At 50.1% G+C, this 26,639-nt stretch overlaps 1 protein-coding gene across 3 annotated transcripts in view; it reads left to right on the top strand.

Moving 5' to 3' along the window:
* Positions 1–26,639, top strand: part of TTC7B (tetratricopeptide repeat domain 7B) — a 239,683-nt gene that overhangs the window by 11,867 nt on the left and 201,177 nt on the right. For all 3 annotated transcript variants that reach the window (XM_082841924.1, XM_082841925.1, XM_082841923.1), the window contains exons 2-3: positions 12,026–12,180; positions 16,034–16,202. In XM_082841924.1, coding sequence (XP_082698050.1) covers positions 12,026–12,180; positions 16,034–16,202 — 324 coding nt within the window. The remainder of the gene's footprint in view (positions 1–12,025; positions 12,181–16,033; positions 16,203–26,639) is intronic.

Below are 26,639 nucleotides of genomic sequence, written 5' to 3' on the forward strand. Positions count from 1 at the left end.
CGAGCTGGGTCACAATTTAAACAAAGCTAGTGGAAGGGGAGCAGTGGGGCCTGAGGTAGACACGGGGAGGTCTGGTCTCGGCGAGCGTCGTGCCCCGACTGTGTGCCAAGCACCCCGGTGGAGGGAGCTGTGTCTCCAGAGACTAAGGTACTTGGTTGGGCCGTGTCTGTGGAGGGGAGACATGCTTATTGATTGACTCGTTCCAGAAATGTGTATGGGACGCCTGCTGTGTGCTGAGCACTGGCGGTGGAGTGTGAATGTGAGAGCGATAGGACGGAGGGCAGAGCTAAGGTGGTAAGTTACAAGGATCTTGGCTTTCACTTTGGGTGAGGGGGGAGCCATTGTAGGGTTTGAGGGGAGGGGTGACCTGACCCGACTTAGATTTGAAACAGGTGTAGGGCATGTAATCCATATTTTCTAGTCAAGGTGTGTGCCCTTTTCTTCCCCATCCTCCGCCGTGACAGTGTCCCTACCCTGGTTCGGCCCAGCTCTACCTACCCGTGGGTCTGGCTGAGGAACGCCCTCACCTTGCTGACCACGTGCCCCTGGTGACCAGTGACCTCACCAAGGCACTGCCACTCCTCCAGTAGGTCTGCGTTCCCTTTCCAAAATGTCTGTCGCACGCGTTCTTTTCTCTTCTTAGACCCTGTACGTCCTCTGAATGCCTTGCTGTCACCCCTCGCTCATGACCTTGCCTCATTCTTTGTTGAGGAAATAGAAACAATCAGGAGACCAGCTCGTTTCCTCTCCCCGAGTTGACCCGCTTTCCTCCTGGCCTGCTTGGGGGCCTCAGTTCCTTCCAAAGGCCTGCAGCCCTGAATCCCTTCCATCCTCGCCTTCCAGATTGGCCTCTGCAGTCCACTCTCTGCCTCCCTGGATCAGTTCTCTGTCTCTCTGTCTGGCTCTCCTGGACCATGCCCTGTAGGATGCACACATGCCCTAGACTTCCTATTGGAACCATCCTTAGCCCTGCATCGCTGTCTAATTACTGCCTCATCTCTCTGTTCCCTTTTGGCAAAGGCTCTTTGGAGAATCGTCATCTCCTCTGCTCACCCTGGCTGGGCTTGTATCCCCTGGGCTTCCCCGAGACTTCTCATGTTAAGGTCTCCCGCCCCCCTCCACCCCAATGTTGCCTCCATGTTGCCAAACGTAATGATTATATTTATGCTCTTATCTTCCTGGATATTCCAGCTGCTTTGAACCCACTTGACCACTTCCTCTTTCTGGAAACTTCTAACCTCAGTCTCTCTTTCCTGGTCCTTCCCACTCAGTCTCCCGCAGCTTTGATGTGGACCCTCGCCCACTGACATGATTTCTCTACTTGGATATCAAGTGTCATTTAACTTGGTTAACACAGAACTCTTGGGTATTTTCTTCCTCACCTCAGTACATGGCAAAGTGGTACCGCTGTCCGCTCCACTGTGCAATCTAAAATCTAGAATTTACCTTTAATCCTCTCCTCTCCTCAACCCTTGTGCATTAGTTTCCTGCTGCTGCTATAGCAAATTACTGCAAATTTGCTGGCTTAAATCAATACAGATTTGTTTTCTTTCGGTTCTGGAGGTCAGAAATAGGAAATGGGTCTCATTGGGCTAAAATCAAGTGTCGACGGAACTGGATTCCTTCCGGAGGCTGTAGGGAGGAGACTGTGTCCTTGCCTTGTCCAGCCTCTACAGGCTGCCCGCACTCCTTGGCTTGCGGCCCCACCTCCATCTTTAAAGCCGGTGGTTCAGTGTCCTCCAGCCTCTCTCACTCTGTTTCCATCATCACGCCTTCTTCTCTGACTCTGACCCTCCTACCTCCCTCTTCTAGGGACCCAATGTGCCCACCCAGATAATCCAGGAGAATCCTCCCATTTCAACATCCTTAACTTAATCACGTCTGCGAAGTCCCTTCTGCCAGACAAGGTGGCATATCCACAGGTTCCAGAAGTTAGGACATAGACGTCTTGATGGGGCGAGGGGCGGCCACTATTCTGTCTGCCATACCTCCAGTCCATTCCATTAGTTAGTCTGGTTTATGTTCTCTCCAAACTATGTCTCAGTCAAACGATTTCTCCCTCTCTGTGCTATTTCTCACCACTTACCCTCTTGTCCAAGTGTCTGTCACCTCTCGCCCGACTACTACAGCAACCTAACTGGCTCTGCCTTTGCCTCTGCCATGCTCCAACCCCAAGTTCATTCTCCACACAGCAGACAGAGGGATCTTTCCAAAACCTACATCAGATCATTGCACACCCCCATTTACCCGCAACCCCCAACCAAAGACTTGCGATTGCACTTAGAGTGAATGCCAGACTCCTCACCGCAGTCTATGCGCAAGTTCATGAGCTGCCTCTCTGTCTATCCCCATCTTGACCTGTTCCCTCTTTTCCAGCTACGCTGGCCTTCTTGCTGTTGCTAGAACACACCAGCTGCGTCCCCACCTAGGGCCCTTACGTGAGCTCAGAGGATGCTGTTCCCTCAGCCATTTGCATGGCTGACTAGCACATCATTCAAGTGTCAAACGCCTCTCCGTGGAACTCTTGCTCTGATCTGACCACCCAGTTTCAAGTAGCCATACACTCGCTCAGTGTCACGCCACCCTGCTTTAGTTCTCTGCACATCTCTTACCACTGTCTGGCCTTTCTCTGGTTTGTCTCTGTCTCCTCTGTCCAGAAATGTAAGCTCCCTGGGGGCAGAGGCCTCTCCTGTCTCATTCGCTGCCGCACGTCCTGGCGCGGGCTGGCCGGTGCCTGCACGTGCAGAGCCCTGTGAGGTACATGGTTAGCTCAGGCGGAGGGAGCGGAGGAAGCTTCTCCCGGCGGACCCTGAAATGCATCTCAGACGATGCCTCGAACTTTGGCAGGAGAAGGGAGGCAGGCACGGCATGTCCAGGCACCCTCTGGTGAGACACGGCCTTGGAAGGATGCTGAGGGCCTGGAGAGTGTGTGTGAGAGGCTGGCGGCCCAGGGAGAGCGGGTGCTCGTTTCTCAGTAGTAACTGCAGACTTAAAACATCTTCACATGGTTCTGAGATGGTGGAGTACGTCGTGGGAAGCCCTCTGTGGGCGCCCAGACCAGCTGCTCTAGATTCAGAGTACACTGTAACACGGGCCATCTTTTTTCCTTTTAAATTAGCCAGTTAATACTTTCTAGGTAACGAATGTACGTAGTTATTAAGACCTAAAAATGCAAAGGAGTATATAGTGAAAGTAGCTGCCTCCTTACATCATCTCCGTGTCCTCCTGCGCCCTTCCACTGAAGCGACCATTCCTGGGTGCCCTTTCAGAAACACTCTGTGTACCTGTACATTTATAAGAAAGTGTATTGTTGGTTTTTGGCTTTTACACACGGTAGTGACATACTGCACTCCCTATTTTGTATCTGTCTTTGAGTTGTTATCTATTACTCTGTAACAAACCATCGGAACACTTAGTGCCTAAAACAACCACATTTTATTGTTTTTCATGATTCTGGGCTCATCAGAGCTTGCTCCTGCCTCGGTGGCCGGCCGTGGGTCAGCTCAGGGATGCTGCTGCCCTTGGCGGGGCGCTCTTACCTGGCTGGGTCTCACCTGAGACAGCTCAGCTCTGTTGCACGTGACCTTGCAGCCTCCTAGGTCCAGGCCAGCCAAGCATGTGCTCATGGTGGTTGCAGAGAAGCAATAGGGAAGTGGAAGTGAATAAGCCCTTTTCTGAGCTTCTGTGTGCATCAGATTTGCTCCGGTCATATCAGTAGAAGCAAGTCATGTGGCCAAGCCCAGGGTCAATGGGAAAGGCCACGAAGCATGTGGGTTCAGGGAGGCGCAGCCAGGCTACCACGGAGCTGTGTTTAGATCTGTCCCCTTTGTTTAATGGACACAGTCTGTCCCATTGCCTGGGGTACAGCGTCATTCGTTTAACAGGCCCCCTGTCGTAGTTCCTATCCTTTGCCATTACCAGTAGGGCTGCATGTAGTAAACTAAACATCCCTATACGTACGTCTTTGAGCTCAAGAGTGCATGTATCTATGGGAGAATTTGCTAAAACTGGAATTTCTGGGTCGGATGGTCCAGGTACGTACATTGTTTTGTAGGTGTTGCTGAGTTGCCCTCTGTAGACACTCCTGTCGATTTATACTTCTCCCAACACTATCTGATGGTCTCTGTTTTCTTGTCAACACTCTTTGGGAGGCAGGAGGGTCCCAAGTGCTGCAAACATTAAGGTACCTGTGATTTACAAGAAGCCAGAGAGACGAGGGGATGAAATTCAGTGTTCCTACGGAGACTGGGAAATGGAGAGCCTGACTGTCTTTGCTGGATAACAAAGGGGACAAACCAGTTCCTCCTTCAATAGGGGTTTGTTGTTTCCTCTTGGATTGGAGCCCCAGCAGGAATGGTTTGAATAGACCTAATGCTTCTCTATTGACATGTAAACTGAGTAGTTGAGATTTTTTATACTGATATCAAGTACTCCCTGAACAGAGTAGAAACCGAAGTTTTTTCTTCCCCATCTGATCACATCTCTGGGTGTCAGCTGTTTATCCCACAAGGGAGAAGGCTGTGAGGAAGGGGCAGTCACTTCAAGTGGCAAAGGGCACAGTTCCTCCTTCCCTGGGGGGAGGGGGGTGCCGGGGCCACCTGGGCACAGAGCCGAGCCGGCCGCGAGGCTCATGGGACTGTCTGTGGACATGAACCGGGGACCAGAGTCCCCTGCCTGGGGGCTAATTCCCCACACTCTTCCTGGTGAGGGCCCTGGGGAGTGGTCTCTGGCTTCAGGCTTCCTCTCTATTTGTCACTGGGAAGCTGGTTTCTGCCACCTCAAACCCCCAAAAATACCCGTGGGAAAGTTGAATCCAGCCCCTGGGCCCCTGAGTCCCCCCTCACTTTGGTCACCTGAGAATCCCAGCAGGTGGAGCAGGAGAGGGACTTGGAAACTGCCTGTCCCGGCTTGGCCAGGGTTGGGAAGGAAGCTGGGCTCCTTCTCTTGGAGCTGACGTCCACATGGTTTGTGCCTGACCTGCTGGGGAGACGGGGCAGGAGCCATCTGGGTTTGAATCCCAGCTCCAGGACAGTATCCCAGCGCCTCACAGTAGCGAAAGGTGAGGAAACTAAGGCTCAGAGAGGTTAAGTAACTTGTCCAGTGCCACACAGCTAGGAAACAGAGGAGCAGGGATTCAAGCCCACGGCTGCCTGAGGCCAAAGCTGTTTCTCACATAGTACTACTGGGCTTCCCCATCCTGGGAAGGACACCCCGGCCCCACTTTGCAGTCCTGATGCTCTCCCCTGTGCTTGGGGGTGTGAATAGGCGAGTGGAGGAAGAGATACTCAGATTTACGTCTTTCGGGAGCAGGATTCTGTGTTGCGACTGGGAAGCTCTCAAGGCGATCGTAGGGTGCACCTTGTTTGCTACCCAGTTCTCTGGGGTCACTTTCCTCTCTTGCCTGATGTCCAATGTCTGGAAAACTGCTTTTCTTTTTTTTTCATATATTCTGTCTTGTTTTTGTGTTTATTTTAGATGGGAGGGTAAATTCGGTCCGTCTTGGCTGGAAGTGAAGGTATATTTTTAACATTTTGATCCTCTTTTATATTTAATTCTTTAATACAGTGGGAATTCATTTCCTTGTGTGCCCCGAGGTGCCTTATTTCCTTATGCCTCATGGTCCTGGCATGTAGCGGGACACACGGTTGGGCCATGACAGCGGGGTGGGGGACGTCTGTTTCTTTTGTCGATAGTGGATTCTGTTTGGGGAGCTGTGCGGTCCTTGGCCAGCGCCCGTGGAGCCCCATCCATCACTAGCCTTGCAGCTTCTGCATAATTTCTCTGGCATGAGCTGCTTGATCTTTTAAAATAATTAATTAATTTTTGGCTGCATTGGGTCTTAGTTGCTGCGCACGGGCTTTCTCTAGTTGCGGCGAGCGGGGGCTACTCTTGGTTGTGGTGCACGGGCTTCTCATTGCAGTGGCTTCGCTTTGTTGCGGAGCACGGGCTCTAGGTGCACGGTCTTCAGTAGTTGTGGCACTTGGGCTCAGTAGTTGCAGCTCACTGGCTCTAGAGCGCAGGCTCAGTAGTTGTGGCGCACGGGCTTAGTTGCTCCACAGCACGTGGGATCTTCCTGGACCAGGGCTCGAACCCGTGTCCCCTGCATTGGCAGGTGGATTCTTAACCGCCGCACCACCCGGGAAGCCCCAAGCTGCTTGATATTTTTAAGATTTCTGTCCTCCTTGTTGGGAGAGTGAGTGGCAGGGAAGTCACCTTTTTTGAAGGGAGGCCAAGAAAACATAATTTGCTTGGGAGATTAATTAGAGCCTGGAAATTTTAAAAATTTCAAAAATGATTTTGTAGCCCCCATGCTAAATTTCAAATTAGATTGTAAGCTCTTTACTCAGAATGTGAAGCTCCTTTTAGAACCGAGGAGCTGATCCTTGCCTATCTGACAGGAAACTACCCCGACTACCTCCTCTCCCTCTCCATGCCCTTCATGGTTCAGCTCTTGGAGTTTCCCCAAGCAGCTGGTCTGTGTCATGCCTTTGCATATTCTGTTCCTTCTGCCTGGAATGCCCTTCCCCACATTTTCCTCCTTGAAAGCATATACCTGTCACACTCTTGCTGAAGGTTTTGTCTCCTCCTGCTTCTCCTCCTCCCAGCCAGAGCTACAGGCATCTCTGTGAGAGCCCGCACCATGTTAAATGGTCTTGAAGGACCAGAATCTCCATGAGAAAAGGGGCACTGTCTCCTAATTCTGAGGAGAGCCTCTTCCTCTAGGCTGAACCTCTGCCAGGGCCCACCCTGCTGCTCTGCGAGCACTGGGCTCTCTTCACGTCTTGAATCAAGACTATGGAGCGTGGACTTCCCTGGTGGCGCAGTGGTTAAGAATCCGCCTGCCAGAGCAGGGGACATGGGTTCGAGGCCTGGTCTGGAAAGATCCCACATGCCGCGGAGCAGCTAAGCCCGTGTGCCACAACTACTGAGCCTGGGCTTTAGAGCCCGCGTGCCACAACTACTGAAGCCCACACGCCTAGATCCCATGCTCTGCAACAAGAGAAGCCACCGCAATGAGAAGCCCACGCACCACAACGAAGAGTAGCCCCCACTCGCCACAACTAGAGAAAGCCCTGGCACAGCAACGAAGACGCAATGCAGCCAAAAATAAATAAATAAAATAAATAAAATTTAAAAAACCAACAAAACAAACAACAACAAAAAGACCCTGATGTGTTGCCCCAGTGTTAGGAGATCGGTGAACACAAAGGGACGTGAATCCCACACAGCACTAGGGAGTGGTTTGTACACTCCTCTTCAACTATGCAGCCCCTTGTTTACATAAACATCTTTGCAAGCCTAGGAAGTAAAAAGCAATGAAAGAGGAGAGGTGAAGAGTCTAGGGGTTCTACCAAAGCCCTCAGTTGGGTTCTGCAGAGTTCTGTTTAGAAAGCAGTGAACTCGGGGATGGGCATTGGTAAGTTTTCTCAGACAGTGTTTCTCAACTGAAAGCCTGTTTTGTGTTTGGGAGATCTAGTTAGGATACGATTTTGGCCACTGTAACGAAGGTCAGAATAGCAGCGACGTAAGCGGAACAAGGTAAAAGTTAGTGTTTCTCGCTCACGCACTAATTGGCCATAGCAGCGCCCAGGGCTGTGGCAGCTCCTGCGTGTTAGGGAACAAGGGTCCCTGTGTCTTGCTGCTCGCCATCCTCAGTAGATGGCTTCCACCTTGTGGTCCGGGACAGGCTGCCAGTATCTATCAGCACAGCCGCATCCCGGCTGGTAGGGTGGGATGAAGAGGGGCTGGATGACAGGCTCATCCCCGCTCAGGCCCTGGCCCAGATGCTGCGTGTATCCCGTCAGCTGTAACTGAGTCACACGCAGCATCTAGCTCCCAGGGGCCCTGGGAAGCTATGCGCACTGATGAAACCTGGGCATTCTAATGCTAAAGGAAGAAGGGGAGAATGAATATTAGGGGGCGACTGGCAGATTCTGCCACAGGCAGGGACAGGCCTACCCTGGAAGGTGCAGCCCAAATGCCTCTGCCTGTCATCGAGTTAATTCACCGTTTATTGTCACTCTTTGCCAGATGTTGTGCCCGGCCCTGGGACTCAAAAATAAATGGCACTCAGGGGCTTCCTTTAAGCCTCTCCTTATAGTCTAGAAGGGATTGGGGTGCTCAAGGTTGCTGGGACAGCTGGGGGTGGCTTGGGATGGGGCATGTCGGGGAGGAGATCCACAGCGCTTAGAGATCAGTAACGGCCGACAGTGTTCTCAGCATCCCAGAGCCTTGCAAAGGCTTGGAGGAGTGAACCTGGCTGGCACATGTGGAGAACTTGGCCAGGACCTGTGTTCCATGCTAAGGGATTTGGGCGTCACCCCGTGGTGATGGGGCTGGGTAGGGAGGTGGGGGAGGGTGAACCGGTGAGTCTCTGAGTTTTTTTTTTTTTTTTTTTTTTTTTTGCAATATGCGGGCCTCTCACTGTTGTGGCCTTTCCCGTTGCGGAGCACAGACTCCGGACGCACAGGCCCAGCGGCCATGGCTCACGGGCCCAGCCGCTCCGCAGCATGTGGGATCTTCCCGGACCGGGGCACGAACCCGTATCCCCTGCATCGGCAGGCGGACTCTCAACCACTGCGCCACCAGGGAAGCCCCAGTCTCTGAGTTCTGACCCCAGCTGGTCTTCTCACTCACCACACCCTGTTCTCCAGCCGCTTTGTTCAATGCAAAGGAAGCTTGCCTTTGCACCTTTCCAATGCTGTGCTGTTCCCTCAGCCTAGTTTACCCTTCCCTCTCTTGTTTGCCAGTCCAGATCCTACTCAACCTTTAAGGCCCAGCTGAGTGGTGTGGTCACTCCAAGGTCACCGCAGAGTCCCTACTAAGAACTCATTAGCTCTATTCTGCAGTCTTGCTATGGTCACAGTATTGCTCCCATTTTATAAACGGGGGAATTGATGCTTCAGTATGCCCCTGGTCCCACAGCTAGAGAGATGCAGCAGGTAGCAGAGGTCCTGATCTATTGTCCTCTCTGCTCGCTGACCTGGCGATGCTGCCCCGGGCAGCCATTTCCAGATGCAGGGGCAGGAGATCAGCAGCAGGGAGGTGAGCTGGAGGGGCGGGGAATGACGCGGAATAATTCAGAATAATGCGAAGTAGTGTGGAATGATGGGGAGAGAGGAATCCTCAGCTCATGTGTCCAGAGAGCCTTTCTTAGAATTACTCCCCAAAATGCTGAGGTTAAATCCTAGCGCCAAAGTCACAGAGCAACAAACTGAGGTTTAAATCTAGGACTCTGAATCCCATTTTACTTTATTTTATTTTTTGGAAGCTTAAAGTATACAGAAAAGAAATTCAAAGTATATTGATAGTCTTACCACTCAGAAATAGCCACTATTTTTTTTTTTTGCGGTATGCGGGCCTCTCACTGCTGTGGCCTCTCCCGTTGCGGAGCACAGGCTCCGGACGCGCAGGCTCAGCGGCCATGGCTCACGGGCCCAGCCGCTCCGCGGCATGTGGGATCTTCCCGGACCGGGGCACGAACCCGTGTCCCCTGCATCGGCAGGCGGACTCTCAACCACTGCGCCACCAGGGAAGCCCGGAAGTAGCCACTATTAATATCCTGATATATATATATATATATATATATATTTTTTAATTTATTTCCAATTTTTATAGAAGAGTTCATCTTTTCTAAAAGTAATATTAAATGATTCTGCTCAATATAAATAATTCAAACTTTAAAGATGAGAGCTTAAAAATCATCCCAAATATTATCCTTCAGAAATGCCTATCGTTTCCTCCAGTGATAATCATTCTAGATGTCTCTGTAGGGATATAGACAGATTTAAATAGACACACTTTTATAAATAGTGATCATATTCCTGTTTAGTAGAGTAGCCACTAGCCACATGTACCTACTGACCCCTTGAATTGTGGTAGGTTTGAATCAAGATGTGCTATAAGTGTAAAGTACACAATGGAGTTAGAAAAATTAATATGAAAAAGAATGTAAAATATCTCAATAACTTAAAAAATACTGATTACTGGTTAAACTGATAATATTTGGATATATTGAGTTAAACAAAATATATTAGTAAAATTAACTTCACCTGTCTCTTGTTTCTTTTTTAATGTAGCTACTACAAATTTTAAAGTAACATGTGGCTTGCATATATTTCTATTGGATGGCAGTGCACTATTAGAAAATAAGGTGTTAGTAAGTATTCTTGGAGGGAAGAAACTGAATCCGAAGGAATTGTTGAGCTCCAAATAAATGCTTCACCATGTGACAATCATTTCCTAAAGAGTCCAATAAAGCTTTTTTAAAAAAAATATTTATTTATTTGGCTGCACTGGGTCTTAGTTGCGACATGTGGGATCTTTTAGTTGTGGCACGTGGGCTCTTAGTTGCGTCATACGGGATCTAGTTCTCTAGTGACTAGGGATTGAACCTGGGCCCCCTGCATTGGGATCGTGGAGTCTTAGCCACTGGACCACCAGCGAAGTCCCCAATAAAGCTTTAAGAAGATTGGAGTCATGTTTGTTTTTTTTGTTTAAACATATATTACAGTGTTTTGAAAGATGAGGGCATGGCCCCTGAAGTTCCTCCCAGTTTTTGACGTATTATTGTTTTTGCATCATATTAATTTATAACAGTCATGTTCTGTTTTGTAATTCTCATAGGCCTGCAGGCCTCTGCCTACATGTCCTTCATCCCTGAGCCCTGGATTTCTTTTTTAGCTGGATTTCATTCTCAGGAAGGACTCATGCTTCTAGGAGGAAGCTGCTGTTTGGGCTGGCCTGTCCATGTGGGCTTTGCTCCGTATCCCCGGGCTCTGTGCCGACGTGGCCTTACGGCCCTCGGTGTTGATGCGGCCATGGGACAAGCCTGACGTCCTCCGCATCTTGTAGGCAATTGCTTTCTCTTCTTGGACAGCAGAAGAATTCTTGTGTTCAGTAGCCTAACTCAGCTCTGTTTTTGTGTTGTTTGGTTCCTCCCAGGACCCTCGGTCTCATCTCTAAAAGATTATTTTCGGCTCCACAGTGCACAGACAGAGGCACTGCTGAGAACTATAGAGTCAGCAGCTTTGGGTCACTGACCAGAGCACTTGGAAAGGCTCTTGTTACAGCTCTCGGCCTTTGGTAGACCTACTTCCCAAAATCTCAGTGGGTCCTCTGTGATATTTTTTTTTTTTAGTTAATTTTAGATTACACAAATAATGGGCAAACCTGTTCTCCTTTCTAGGGCCAGGACATTACAGATAAAGCTAAAGTCTAATTGGCCGCTAACCCCCGTTGAGGTTCTCCTTCCTGTACCCCAGTGGTAACTACTGCCATGGGTTTGAGGCATATCCTTCCAGACCTTTAAAAATTGCTTTTATATTTTCATACAATTATGTTCTGTCCCTTCACAGAAAAAATAGACTGTGTTCAGGCTGGTGTATGAATTGTTCTGGGTTTACTCAGAACAATCTGTATGTGTGGATTCCAAAGAGCTGCTCTTAGAGTGAGGTTTTTCTTCTAATTAACAAGCCAACAGAGACGTTAACAAAGATGTATAAGCAATGCGCTCTTAGGAGCAGAACCTTCTCACAAACGCTCCCAGATGCCATGTCTGTAGAGCTTTGACTTCTAGGCAGAAACAGACTGCATGCATTCAGGTCATTTTGACACAAACTTGTTTTAAGAATCTGAGTACACAAGACTTTCTACCAGCTCACGTCCATGTATAAAGCCGTAGACCACAAAAGAGCTAGAAGATTTCACTGCATTGTCTCTGGAAAATACAGAGTATTGGGTTTTGTGTGTTTTGTAGCGATCTTGCTGAATAAATCATAAGACAACTTTGTGTCTTCTACTGAACTTGAGCTCTGTCCACATCAACGAGTATCCATCTTTCTAGTTCAGTAAATATGGGACGGAGGAATGAATGCTTGAGCTACCACCCTTTTGCTTTCATACTCTGGAACATTCTTAACTAATTAAGAGAATTCACTGTAAGATGGTCCTGAGGTCCTTGGGGAGTTCCCAGCACACAGACCATTCCTCACCCCCATTTAGCTTCTCACTGTGTTCTTTGTAGATGACATGGCAGAACTCCTCCTTGGGGAATCAAAGCTGGAGCAGTACCTGAAGGAACACCCCCTGCGGCAGGGGGCCAGTCCCCGAGGCCCCAGGCCCCAGATGACTGAGGTCCGCAAGCATCTGACCGCTGCCCTGGACCGAGGGAACCTCAAGGTACCGTGGGCCTCGGGATGAGGGCTTAGAGGGATGTGCTGGCTCTACCTCCTCTGGGCAGCGTGTGCTCGGGAAGGATGCCCAGGGACAAACTGGGCGACGAGCGGAGCACATCTGTGGCTTGTCTTCTGAGGAGCAGGCCGACTCCCTGTGCAATTGATGTGGGGCTTCCAGACCAATGGCTTCTCTCTGATGAGAGTCTCTAATGACACATTATCCTGAGAAATGGCACTAATCTTCCCCAGGTGCTTGGAATAAAGCTGTTATCTGTGGCCCAGGACTCAATCTGACACCTTGTCCCACTGAGAAGAGAGAAGTGCATCAGGAGTGTCACTTAAACCGCATGATATCCTGCCTGAAACGTGCAGCTCGTGAACGTCCCAGGCAGCTCTGGCCCGGAGTGGGGTGCACATTGGTGCCGGCAGGCCTGGTACCTTGGTGTGGGAGGGAACCAGGGCAGGAACTTCCCTCTGCCTGGGCAATGACCCTAGTCCTCATGGCACAGGAAACCCTAAGCGCTGCCCTTCTCCTCATCTGCCCTGTTTCCTGGTCTCTGTATCCAGCTTTCCTTCTCCATTTCACATCTTTCCTTGCTTGCTTCACTGAATCTTTTTCACCTTGCCTTCCCTCCCCCCTGCCCCCTTCCCCACCCTGTTACCTCACTTACTGGTTTCTGGACACTTCCCTGCCTGAAGTCTGGCTCTTAACTGGTTTCCTGAAGTCAGTCTTGTTCAGATAGCTGACTGCATCCCAGCACTCCTGCCAGCTTCTTCAGGGTCCCTTTAAAATCTCAGATGTATTCTCTGTTGGGGAAGGGCAGTCTTCAGTGAACTTTTAAAGCTCTTCCGTTCTTCCTTCCTTCCTTTCACTTTTCTTCAGAGTTAGGGACAGTTGTCTCCATGTCAGTTGTTCTTAACGAAGATGGTCCTGGTGACATTGGTGGGTCCTAATCAGTGGGAAAGGGTGGGGGGACCTCATAGTGACAGCTGGTCAGACTCAAGTGTCCTTCCAGCAGGTATAAGGCTGAGACTCTGTGTTGGGGGGAGAGGTTGAAGATCACTGCTCCAGGCCTGGCACCTTGGCTAGTTTCTATCCCACTTTGAGTCCCCCCACTTTGAATTAACCTTTAATTTTACCACATGTTCATAGTTTTTCTCTCCATCCTCCACAACCCAGTGCGGTAGTAAGAACATTGAATTTCAACTTAGAATTCTGAGTTTGCTTTCCAGTTGTGGCTTTATAAGCTGTGTGATCGTGGGAAGTTACTTAAGCTCTCTGAGCTTCACATTTCTTATCTATAAGTGTACTTAGCTCAAGGCCATTCTGAGTCTCAGGTGTAGAAGTTCTTTCACAACTGGATAGCGCGAGATACATGTCAGTTTTTGCTATTTTATTGGTTCTACCTAGAGCAGTTTTCTCCTGCTGCCATTTTTGAGCTCCCTCTGCCTTATAAAGAGTGTTCCAAAGTCATATTTGGAACATATCTTGCCTGGGCGGGTTGACCCACTCACGCTGGCTGATGTGAAATTTCCTCTCCTCTTGACCTTAAGTTCGGGTGTCTCCTAGCTGGGAGCTAGGGAAAGCCCTGTGCAGACACAGGTGCCCACAAAACACAAGTGAACTGAGGCTGGAGAGACCAGAGCGAGGTAGCCCTGTGGTGGCAAAAAGAGCCCGGACGAGGAGTCAGGAGGCCTGGCTTCTGCTTCAACTCAAGAAAGTTGCGCTTGTCACAGGCAAGGTAACATGGCACTGGGCTGGAGCTGCTCCCCTCTCCCCCTCGGCCCAGGGGCCTCTGCCAAGCTGTTTCCTCCTCTGCACAAGGCCATAGATTGGACTTGCCCAGCAAGGCTCTCCATACTGTGCATACTCTTGGAATTTTCTTCAAGCTCCTACCTATTTTCCATCTGGCCCTTCAAGTTTACCTTTTTTTTTTAATTAAAAACTTTTTCGGGTTTAATTTTTAAAACTTTTTTCTTGTGGTAAAATATAAATATCATAAAATTTGTCATTTTAACCATCTTTTAGGTTCAGTGGTTTTAAGTGCACTCGTATTCAGATCACCACCATCTATCCCCAGAAACTTTTCATCATCCCAAACTGAAGCTCTGTGCCCAGCAAACACTAACTCCCTCCCCCTCCCCCTTCAGTTTACTTTTCAGCCTATGGGTCTCAGTTCTGGGGAAAGAGGGAGGACACAGGAATCTCCTAGGAAGCGTTTTCAATATACCCAAGCCTGCCCTGTCCCCTTCCCTGGTGGAGAACCCCTGTGGTGGATGCTTTCTTTTCACAGCTCTTTTTCTCTTTTCTTAAGTCTGCTCTGATTTCTTTCTCTGTTTCCAAATATAATTCTGACGTCTTGCATTGGTGCCACTCCCTTGGGCCACTCTTAAAACCCTTTTGCTCCCTTCCTTCTCTTGCCTGTTCTATGTCCTCTGTAGCGCTACCCCTGCTCCCTTTCAGGGACTGCCTGGAAGCCGACCACCTTGGCTGAAACAGCGGCTTCGCCACGCTCTGGCTGGTTACCTGCATATCGCCCACTCCGTCTCAGCCATAGATTACAGGATAGTGCAGCTTCATGGTGTGCTTCTGTAAGCTGAAAAATCCGGCTTTGTATACCTGGGGTTCCAATGAGAATGCCTAGAAGAGGGTGATAAATCTGTGTCCTTATATAGATGGCTGGGTCGCCTCTTCTTTCCCCAGTGATGAGTGGGGCTTGAGAATGGGCTGAGGATGAGGTTGGTGGGTGTGGACTGGGGAAGCCAGCCTCTCCTGATGGAGAGTAAGACGAGCCCATCAGAATTAGAACTTGCAGCCTCTGGGAAGGGACCTGGGTCAGTAACCATAACAAGCTGGAACAGCTCAGCGAGAAAAGTTTGTCCCCGGAAAGAAAGCAAGTCCTGCATTTTGCACCAATTTAGAAAGCCTCTCTCCTTGGGATTTGGGTTACAGTCTGTGGTATACCCCCAGTGCCGTGGGCAGGACCCACCAGGATGTCCGTGGAGCCTCCTTTTCGGAGACAGGTGCTCGTGTGTTTCGTTCATAACACACGCCTTCCATTCTTGACCCAAACCTGAGGCCTGAGGGGAGCCTGTTTTACAGCAGATTTTTTTTTTTTTTTTTTTTTTTTTTTTTTGCGGTACGCGGGCCTCTCACTGCTGTGGCCTCTCCCGTTGCTGAGCACAGGGTCTGGACGCGCAGGCTCAGCGGCCATGGCTCACGGGCCCAGCCGCTCTGCGGCATGTGGGATCTTCCCGGACCGGGGCACGAACCCGCGTCCCCTGCATCGGCAGGTGGCCTCTCAACCACTGCGCCACCAGGGAAGCCCCACAGCAGATTTACTGAAGTATAATTCACATGCCATATAATTCATCCATTGAAAGTGTACAATTCAGGAGCTGTGCAACCATTACGTCAATTTTAGAACATTTTCATCGCCCCAGAAGTAAACCTATAGGTGTTAGCAGTCATCTCTCATGCCCCCATCGTGCAGCCCTAGGCAACACCAGTCTGCTTTCTGCCTCAGCAGGCTCGACCGTTCGGGCCAATATATGTCGCCTGTGTGACGGGCTTTTTCACTCGGCGTCATGTTCTTGAGGTTCACCCATGTGGTCCCAGGGGTCAGTTTTTCGTTCCTGATGATGGCTGAGTAATATTCCGGGGGACGGCGAGACCACATTTTGCCTCCCCCCTCATCAGCTGCTGGCCACATGGGCTGTTTCCGCTCTGGGGCCCCTGCGAGCAGTACCAACAGGAAGGCTCCCACGCCCGTCTTTCTGTGCAGAGCCGCGGGGCTCCATGGGAGCATCACACATCATATCGTAGGAAAATGTTTTTTCTCTCCTTTTCCTTCTAGTCAGAATTCCTACAAGAGTCCAATCTGATCATGGCCAAGTTGGATTATGTTGAAGGAGACTATGAAGCCGCTCTCAACATTTATGCCCGGGTGGGCCTGGAAGACTGGCCGCTGACGGGCGTCCCCCCTTACAGGTTACGGATGGCCGCGGACGCCTACGCCACCAAAGGTGAGGCCCACGCCTGCTCTCCTGGGGGCCATGCCCCGGGTCGCGCTGTCTGGAGCTGCAGGGCCTCCCTGGATCCTGCGGTTTGACCCCTGTGCCCTTGGCTGGGCTTAACCCCGGCAGCTCCCGGCGAGGCCCCTGGGGTTGCCCCACCACAGGCACTGGATCATTTTAAGTCCAGCGACACGGCGTTTCCTTAGAGCTGCAGCTCCTCAGTTGTCCCCGAAGGAACAACATTGCAGTAAAGTTTCCTGATGATTAATGTGCAGCTTAAGCAGGGACCGTTCTTGGTAATTGAGATGCCGCACAGCGTATATACAGGGATCCTTATCATATGGCCAGTCGGCCATGTGGCTGATCTCATTTTTATTCATCAGTGCCACCTCTGGGTTAATTAAGGCTCAGTGGTCACTGTAACAGCCCGTCATGCAGTGTTTACCTGGGGGCCTAGGGGCTCAGGGGATAGAAGGGGGAAATGTTGCCCTGGTTGCCACAGAGGAGTTTGTAATCTAATGTGAGGGAGTGCAGTCCCATGGGAAAAAAAAAAATGACAGAAAGCCAGGGCACACGCATTATTTGACCTTTCCAAGTCTCCACTTCCTCAGCTATGAAATGAGTGTAATCACATCCACTTCACAGAGTTATGAGGATTAAGTCACATAATGTATGTAAAGCACTTACTAAATGATATTTTTAAATGTCAGCCCCAAACAAAACAGCAAATGGAAAAAGCCAGGCCCGGTAACAGCTTTTCAGAGGCAGGAGAGGTCACCGTAGGCCAGCAGGGCCAGGAAGGCTTCCTGGAGGAGGAGGGACACTTTGAAGTAGATTTATAAAGGCCTCAGTAAGAAGGAGACACTCTGAAAGCAGCTCCTCTCCTTCCTGCCACCTACCATGCAAACCATGCAATGTGGCTGACTGTGGCCACACAGAGGCTCGGGCCCTGGGTGGATTGACCCTCTAGAACAGCATTGAGCTGGCCACTTGTCTGCAGCCGGCTGTCTGTCTTGGTTATCCTATGCAATGTTGAACAAAGACCCAGCCAAGGCACACTTAAAGAGCCTTGTGACAGGGGTGACATATTCACCCAGTTCCCTGGGGAGCCTTGCTCAAGCACTTTTAGGTTCCTCTAATTAATCTTCTCAGTGTCCCTGTGGGCTGGGAAAGGATGCTGTCACTCTGACAGGGCACTCTGGTGGTTTACTGGGCACAGTCCTTTGAGGCTGTCTCGGGGGTTCTGAGGGCCTGGACCTGGGCGTGCATCTGTCTGAGGTCTGTGCCACACAGCTGCCCTCTTTTCTCACTGGTGTTCACCTAGCACCTCACATGCCTTAGGCTTATGGGAGCTGTGTATGTGTGTGCGTGCGTGTGTGTGTGTGTGTGTGTGTGTGTGTGAGAGAGAGAGAGAGAGAGAGAGATTTGGGGCCAGGAACAATATTGTGCAACAAGAGCAAGGCTTCATCTGGCAGTTTCCAGTCACCTGATTGACCTGGGGCCTGCTGGCTTGTAGCCAGGAGTTGGTTTGTCCTTTGGGGGTGGAGCATGGCTCTAAGACCTGGTTAGCACCAAGAGCTCAGGTCTTGATTTGGGCTCTGAGACGGCCTGGTGGGCAGACTGTCTGCAGGTGGCACCCCCAGCTTAGTCTCACGCCTGCCATGCAAAGTGGGCAAGGGGGACAGGAGGCTTGGTCCCCAAGTCTGGCCCTGGGTGGTGTGTGATTAGCAGTGGGCCCCAGCCACGGGGCTGAGGCATTTGGCTGTTGGGACATGCTGGCTGGCTCATGGGAGAAGGGAACAGCTGTCCCCTCACTTCACCAGAGTAAGACTGGGCTGGAGCAAAGCCCAGGTGCACCTTGGATGGGCATGCACCAGCCCACGCCCCTCCCCTGTGCCACCTGTATGCTGCTGTCAGCCGGGGAATTGACCTGCACACTTTCACAGGTCACCTCAACCTTTCCATGGTCCCCTGAGGTCTGACTCGACCCAGTCTCTCAGCCAGAGTCAATGTCCATGAACTCCCACATCTGCTCTTGCAGCGATGGCCGGGAGCAGATTCCCCTGGCCAGGTAATATAGCCTCGGCTTGTTGGGAATCAGAAGCCAACAGGATTCAGTTATGAGAACCTCCTATGGGCCAACACCACGTTAGGGTTTTATTGTCTTTTTAATCCTCCAAACCCCTAATTTACAGACCAAGGAAATGAGACCGGGTGAGGTTACTAAGAATGATATGGTGCCTACTGTGTGCCAGGCACTGTGGCCCTTATTTGGGTATCTCAGCCAAGCTTCCCCATCACCCTGTGAGGTAGACACTATTATTTTTTCCATTTTACAGATGAGAAAACCGAGGCACAGGGATGTTAGATATGCTGCCCGGGGCCCTACAGCTGGGAAGTGGTAGAGCCAGGACTCATCCTCAGTGGCTGGTTCCAGAGCCCATGCTCTCCTACTGAGTGGCAGGAGGGGGACTTAGTCTGAAGAGTGTTCAGCTCCAAAGCCCACGTTCTTAATTACTCTGCTCTGTTGGCACGTGGATGGGAATGTGCTCAGGCCAGGTAAGGTTTCTGCAGGTAGAAAACATTCAGGTCACTAGAGAACACCCTAGATTTGTGTCCACACTCCTCCTCTCAGCCCCACCTCTCACGTTCCTCTCCCTTAACTCCTTGCCCAGGTCCCTTGCTGTAAGTTCTGGCCCTTAAGCTCGCATGTCCTGTCTTCCCTGACACCCTCCAGGGCTCACCCATTCAGAGGCCATCGCATTTGATAGTATCACAGCCCAGTAGGTTAGAACTACTCAAACATCATATTAGAACTAGTCGTACTGCGATCAGACACTCCTGCCAGTCTGTGAGTTCCACTCAGGGAGGAACTGTTTTGTTCGTTTGCCATCCTCAGAAACTAGCACGGTGTCTGGTACCTAATTGGTGCTCAATTATTGATTGAAATTTATAGAAGTTCCCTTGCTCAGATTTCTACCAAGGTGCCCGTCGTGTAATTCAGGTGATTCTGGGTGCCTTTGCTTCTAGCTGTCATGGTCAGGTGCATTTTCTTTGCCCAGGGGTAACATACTGGGCATATTTCGATAATTCAGACTTACTCGCTGCCAGTTACGGGGTATACCTGTAAGAGCATGTTGACATCACACCATGACAGAGGCTGGCATGGATCCCTTCCCCAAAGGTTATACATTTCAGTTCATTGCCATTATCAGAGAGCCTCTCAATGGATCTCAACTCCCCCCCCCGCCCATCCCCCCAGCACCTTCCTCCTATCCCTTAAAACTAAGTAGAGAAACAGAGAATGGGAATAGAAGACATGGAGAAACTCTTTAGCTTCTGGTAGAACTGGGTTAATCAAGTGAGTAGAAATCTTTATTCTGGGTACAGATTGAGATATCACGTGAAATCTCCAGGACACCGAATGGCCACAGATGTTCTTTTCCCAAAGGGGGAGGCTTGGGAACAGTGAACACATGGTCACTGTCTATTTTGGGACTTCGATCTGCTGGACATCGGCTAACTTGCTGCAGCTAGGACGGTGGGAGTTGTAAGTGGCTTGCCTTCCTAGAGATGGCCTTTATAAATAGCCCTGGCATGGACCCTGTTGTAATAGAGGGACCACAGATGCATGGGTTCCAATTTGAGGGAAGGCCTGTGACAGTCCTGCGATGGCCCACCTGGTCACGGTGGGTAGGCAGCTGTGTTCTGCGAGGTTGCTGTTCCTCCCCCGTCTGCTAGGGCGCAGTCCTCATCTGTGTGATGGATGACTGAAGCTGGGTGGCTGGCATGTTGCAGCTCGTGGAAAGGGGAAAGGAGAGAGATGTCTAGGGTGAGCAGAAGTAACACACATCAGCTGTGCTGACAGTGCACTGGTGAGAAGTCACTATAGGGCCATGCCACCAGGCACTTGGGAAAAAGAGGAGACTGGGGGGGGGGGGCATGTAAGCCTCTCGTTAGACATGTCCATCAGAGCTTGGTCTCGGACCCAGATGGGACCTGTTGGAGGATGCAGGTGAATGAAAGGGAATGCGTAGGATCTGAGGCTTGGGATTGGTGCCCACGAGGAGGGAAATTACGAACCTGGAAACAGCAGCGTGGTATTAAACTTCCTTTCCAGATTGCATGGTACCAAAGCAGAGAAGGACTGACTCCAAGATATAAACAGGGCCTTCACAACCATCTCTCATACAAATGTCTTATTTTCCAGCAGGGGAGACTGTGCCAGAGAGGGTAAGGGACTTGCCCAATGACACAGAATGAACTGGAGGCAGGGCCCCGACATGGAGGTGTTTCTTGGTAGGAAACGTTCCTGTCAAGCTGCATGACATCTGCCCAGGTGGAGAAGGCGGTATAGTGTTGGGAGCTTTGTGGGGCCTCCTCCACTTTCTTTATTCCTCCTTTGTTCCTGGGTTTGAAATTGCTCCTCTGACACACTGACTCAGAGCTTGGGGTGTTGGAGCCAGACTTCCAAGTTTGATCTGTGGCTTTGTCACTTACTAGCTGTAGGATCACCTCACTGGGGCTCCATTTCTTCATCTATAAAATGGAGATAATAATAGTATCTACACTGTAGCATTGTTGTAGGGAAGGAGTGAGCACATGTAAAGCGCTTAGCACAGTGCCTGGCAGATCAACAAAGGTTAGCTATTTTTATTCTTATGTATCCCTGGAGCTTGAACCCAAATGGATAGATCTCTTCAGAAGCCCCAGGTAACAGCCAGCTATGGGGAGAGGGGAGAGTTGCCCTAGTGTATCTGCCTTGTGTAGCAGAGGGCTTGGCTCGGGCTGTGGGAGTGCAAGCAGAGATTGGAGGCTGAGGGAGGAAAGGCTGTTGCTGCTGGAGGCTGGGGGGCACCCAGTGGTCAGGGGCAGGTGGAGTGGGTACCGTAACGGGACTGCTTGAGGGTGGGTCCAGAGACAAAGTTCATCCTGCACTTCGTCAGCCTTGCCCGGGGCTGGCCCGGAAGGTTAGAGGGTCTTTAGAGTTGGAGCCACATTCATGGTTTTATCACAAAAGGCCTTTCACATTGTAGTGTTCCTTTAAGAGGCAAAAACAATTCACACAATTCCCAGACAGTTGTCTTCATAAGGAACATGCTAAATACATTGGCTGATAAGAGAGGAGATAGCGGAGGAGGAGAAACTGTCTCTGCTGGGCTCCAGGGAGGAGGGCCCGTCTCTGCTGACCGCACTTCACTTCCTGGCCAGAGGCCTCCCCTTCCCTAGAGTCTGCAGACCTCGTGGGCCTCTCGCTTCGCACAAGGGCGGGTGTGATGAGAACAGCAGTGGGGATGTGGTAACGGAATCATATAATGGCCTCCCCTTGGATATGTTACTTCCTTCCTCGGGTGAGACTGGCCCCAGAGCCCTCTTCGGTCTGCCCACTGTGTGCTCTGAGCGTCGGGTCTTGGGGCGTGGTGTCAAGAAGGAACTAAGATGCCCACCTCTCCGTGGGCAGCGCCGAGGGGCGAGGGAGCTCTCAGGGGCTTTCAGAAGTGCTGCCTGTTCCCTTAAGCTTGTAAGCACTAGTCTTCAAACACAGAACCCAACTCCAGAAAGGTGTGGATCTCAGCCTTGCCCTCCCCAGCTTGAAAACCAGTGTCTTCTCACACCCACGGACCTCAGCTTGCAGTAATCAGTCATTAGGCCAGAGGACAGAGACTTACAACATTCACTGACAAAACGTTTGGGGAAGAGGCCCCTGGGGATTGCTCGCTGTCTTCCATGGGCCCCCTGCCAGTGCAAAATTCAGACAGATCAGCACAAGGGACACGGTTCATTGTGGAGGGGCGTTTATTAGGTGTTGCTCACGGGCTTCTCCACCACACTTTGCTCAGTCCTGGGCCGCTGGGTGGTATCAAAAAAGGCCTGAAATAAATTGAGTTGGAAATTGTTCAGGCTGTGGGTAGTTATGACTTGAGTACTGTCGTGCTCCCAAGAAGGCTGTCGCATGTTGTGGCCACGGAGGAAACAAATATCTTGAACCAGGGTTCCCTGCCCCCCACCCATGAAATATAAGAGACGGGAGAAGAAGGGTGTATCTGCTCTTCCTCCTTGGGGGCTAATCGTAACAGCCCTCTGTGTCAAGGTGAGGCCAGACTCCCGACGAGGTGACTCGAGGAATGAGGTTCCTAGAAGGTGGTTTACCTTTCTGCCTCATTTTTCCTCCTGGAATACTGTCTGTTTGGAGCAGCCCAGGTTCCCCTGGGAAAGTGGAGGCATGTTTGTTGGGGGCTTTTGCCTGGGGGCCATGGTGGGGGCTCCGTCCTCAGGGATGTTCGTTTGCCGCCCCCAGGGGAACCTGCATGTGGTGGGTTGGGTCCAGGCTGGCCATGCTCCACCAGTGCCAGAGGCATCTGTGGGGTAGGCAGTGCCGGCCCCCTCGCACGCCAGGGCCCCTGCCCTCTCCAGGCCGTGGGTTGGCGTCTTCCGGACCAGCTGGCGCCTGTGCTCAGCTGACAGCTGCAGGCGCAGGCATGGTGACCAGGGCTCGCCCCTTGAGCCAGCTCACGTAGGCACTGGGTGGCAGAGAGGCTCTCAGGTCGCTTGTGTGCTCAGTGGGAGAGAGTGCCGTGAGAGAGACACAACAGCTGCTGGGACATGGTGGGAGGGGGAGGGGCTGGACCGGTGGCAGGGTGTCCGTGTCACCTGCTCTGCCCAGCCCGAGCCCACTGCTCTGCAGATGTAGTGAACGGGTATGCTGTGCTCACCGAGAGGATGGAGGCAGAAGTGCCGATCCAAGTCAGCGACTCAGACTCCATCCCCCAAGGCCAGAGCCCCTGCCTTGAGCGCATGCATAGGGTAAACCCACGCTGAAGACGCATTTTGAAGTTCTGCTGAGATCTGTGGGTTAGGGCCTTTCAGTTGTAGGTGAAAGAAAACCCAACTCAATCTGACTTCGGGGGCAGCCGGATTCAGGGCTCAAAGGCATGGACGCTTTCTCTCCTTTTCCCAGCACATCTTCCCCTGTGTTGCTTCCCATCTCAAGCTCCAGACTCTGATTCTCTTAGGCGTAAGTCGTAGGAACCTCAGCCAGATTTTCACTGGGTCTTGTTGACCCTGCCTGGGTCACATTCCCATCCTCAATGTAGTTACGGTGGCCAGCGACATGCCCTGTAACTGGCCCAGGACCTGCATGAAGGCTGTGACGAAGAGGGTGGGCCCTTCAGGGGAATGAGAGGGAGGGCAAATGTCCATGACAGGTGACACAGCAGTGGCTCCTCTGAGTAGGAGCCTTCTTGTCAAAGAAGCTGGGGCTCTTTCTGCCTTTTCTCCTTGGAGGCGATCCCTGCAGGGGAAAAGGAAAAGGGACAATTGAGGAGGAGCCAGGTGACTGCTCTGTGACAGAGTCACTGTGGACTGGAGATGGCCTTGGGACCAGACCGCATCAGGCAGTCTCCAAGGATGGAGGAGCCGACCTTGCCTGCGTGGAGAGCTCTCGGGGGAAGAAGGACTTGACTGTTCTGGCCTCGGGGATAGGACCAGGCCAGGCAGTGGAAACGGCACGCAGTCCAGCAGTATGCCCATATCTGGAGATCTTTCTAACACACACAGCCACCTCAGGGTTCGGCTGCCCTGAGAGGTTGGGGTTCCTGTTGGATTAGCATTTGTTGAGCGCTCCCAGGAGCCAGGCATGATGCTCTCAGATTTACCTGCATGATTGCACTTTGCCCCGAGAACAGTCCTGCGCCATAAGGATTATCATTCCCTGCGGAGGGGTTGAAAGCCTGAATTTCAGAGGTGAGGTGGGAGTCAGATCAAGGCCTGTGGACTCCAGAATCCATATTATTTCTGCTTTCTTGAGCTGCCTTTCAGTTGGAGTAGGGATGTCACTGATGGAATTCTGGTGTCAGATAACCTGCTAACCTTTGATGCTCTTCTGTGATTCTTAAGTAAGTAAATCTAAGTCTCACTTTTCTTATCTACACAATGGAGATAATGATACAAGAATACTGAGAAGAATGAAGAAGACAAAATGGGAAAACGCTTTTAAATATATAAATCTGAGGTCAGCAAAAGGGAGTTTGTGTAGTCTTGACCTCAGGTGTCCCGAGATTGGGAGCAGCAGTGGCTGTGACGGTCTCAACCCTCCCCACGGCCCCGCCTATCATGCTCCTTTGCTTGGGCAGCTGGTGGTGCTTCCAGCTCTCCTGGGTTGCCCTCTTGCCTCTTCCCCCATAATTTCCCTTTATTATTCTTCTTAATACAGACAAGATACATGTGCATTGTATAAAAATAAGAAATACAGACCAGTCAAAAGAACATAAAAATATCCATCACCCTGTTTACCCAAAGCCAACCTCTGTTAACATCTTAGTGTGTTTCCTTTTAGATCTTCTCTATACTTATCATGCGTGTGGCTTTTTTTTTTAATAAAATGAGATTATATCATATATACTGCTTTGTGACCTGCTGTCATTTTCTGCAACAACAGATAAATTTCTGCAACATTTTAGCAGCTGTGCAGCATTTCATTGCATGGATAAGCTATAATATATTTAACTAAAAAGCCTCTATTTTGGGCCATGTATGTTGTTTTCAGCTTTTCTCTGTTACATATAAGGCTGTGATGAATGCCCTCTCAGCCTGGTCTTTGTGCTTGTTCTTAATGATTTCCCTAGGAGAGGTTTCCAGAGGTGGAGTTTCTGGGTCAGAAAAGAAGTATTTCCAGACTGCTGCAGAACGGCTGTGCCTGTGTGCTTTCCTATCTGCGCTATGTGGGACCAGCCGCCTCTCATTCTGACCTTTGATCTGAAAGTGAACATTTTTTTTTCTTTTTTAAATTTTTAAAAAAATTTATTTATTTTTACATTTATTTTATTTTTAGCTGTGTTGGGTCTTTATTGCTGCGCGCGGGCTTTCTCTAGTTGCAGCGAGCGGGGGCTACTCTTCGTTGCGGTGCGCGGGCTTCTCACTGTGGTGGCTTCTCCTGTTGCAGAGCACGGGCTCTAGGCACGCAGGCTTCAGTAGTTGTGGCACGTGGGCTCAGTAGTTCTGGCTCGCGGGCTCTAGAGCACAGGCTCAGTAGTTGTGGCGCACAGGCTTAGTTGCTCCGCGGCATGTGGGATCTTCCCGGACCCGTGTCCCCTGCATTGGCAGGCCTATTCTTAACCACTGCGCCACCAGAGAAGCCCCTAAACATTTATTCTTCACTTGTATGTTGAGTATAGGCTATTTGGAAAATGAAGAACAATATAAAGCAAAAAATAAAACCAGCCACCCTACTGCCACTTGAGTTAGTTAACAAATTTTACAGGTGTGTTTTTGGGACCAGGGTTCGAACCAGCCTGGGCTTGCACAGTGGTGTGCCTTATGGGTATGTTTGAACGAATCGCCTATGGAACATCTGTGTTGTTTCAGGTTTTCCTATTACAAATATGCTCTATAGCTTTTAAAAAAAACTTTATTGAGATATAATTTACATCCCATTAAATACAACCTTTTAAGTGTACAATTCAGTAGTTCAGAAGTTGTGCGACCATCACCACAGTCAATTTTAGAACATTTTCGTCACCCCAGAAGGAAATCTGTACTCATTAACACTCACTTCCTGTTATTTGATTAATGCCCACCCCCCCAGCTCTAGCCAGTCACTAATCTACCTTTTGTCTAGAGATTTGCCTATTCTAGACGTTTGAGATAAATGGAATGTCCTAACATGTGATGTTTTGTGTCTGGCTTCTTTCACTTGGCATGTTTCCAGGGTTCTCACATGTTGCAGCATGTATCTTTCCTTTTTATGGCTGAATAATATTCCATTGTATGAAGGTACCACATTTTGCACATTTTGTTAATCCACGCATCAGCTGATGGACGTGAGGTTGTTCCTGCTTTCTGGCTATTATCAATAATGCTGCCATGAACATTTGTGTACCAGATTTGGGGTGGATGTATGTGTTCATTTCTCTTGGGTACATACTTAGGAGTGAAATTACTGGGTCACGTGATAACTCTGTGTTTAACTTTTCGGGGAACTGCAAACTGTTTGCCAAAGCGGCTGTATTATTCTGAAAGATTCCAGTTTCTCCACATCCTTGTCAACGCTTTTCTGTTCTTTTGATCACAGTCATCCTGGTGTGTGTGTGATATGGTATCTCACTGTGGTTTTTAACTTGTTTCCCTAATGACTAATGATGTTGAACAATTTTTCATGTGCTTTTTGGCCATTTGTATATCTTTTTTGGAAAAATGTCTATTCAGATCTTGTGCCCATTTTAAAATCGGGTAGTTTGTCTTTTTATTATTGAGTTATAATTGTTCATTTTATATTCTAGATGCAAGTCCCTTTACAGCTATATGGTTTTAAAATATATTCTCCCATTCTATGGGTTGTCTTTTTACTTTCTTGATGGTGTCCTTTGAAATGTAAAAGTTTTAAATTTGGATTAATTTTAGTTTATCTACTTTTTTCTCTTTTGTGCTTTTGGTGTTGTATCTAAGAAA

This window comes from Leucopleurus acutus (genome assembly GCF_964270905.1).
Source record: "Leucopleurus acutus genome assembly, chromosome: 1".
NCBI lineage: Eukaryota > Metazoa > Chordata > Mammalia > Artiodactyla > Delphinidae > Leucopleurus > Leucopleurus acutus.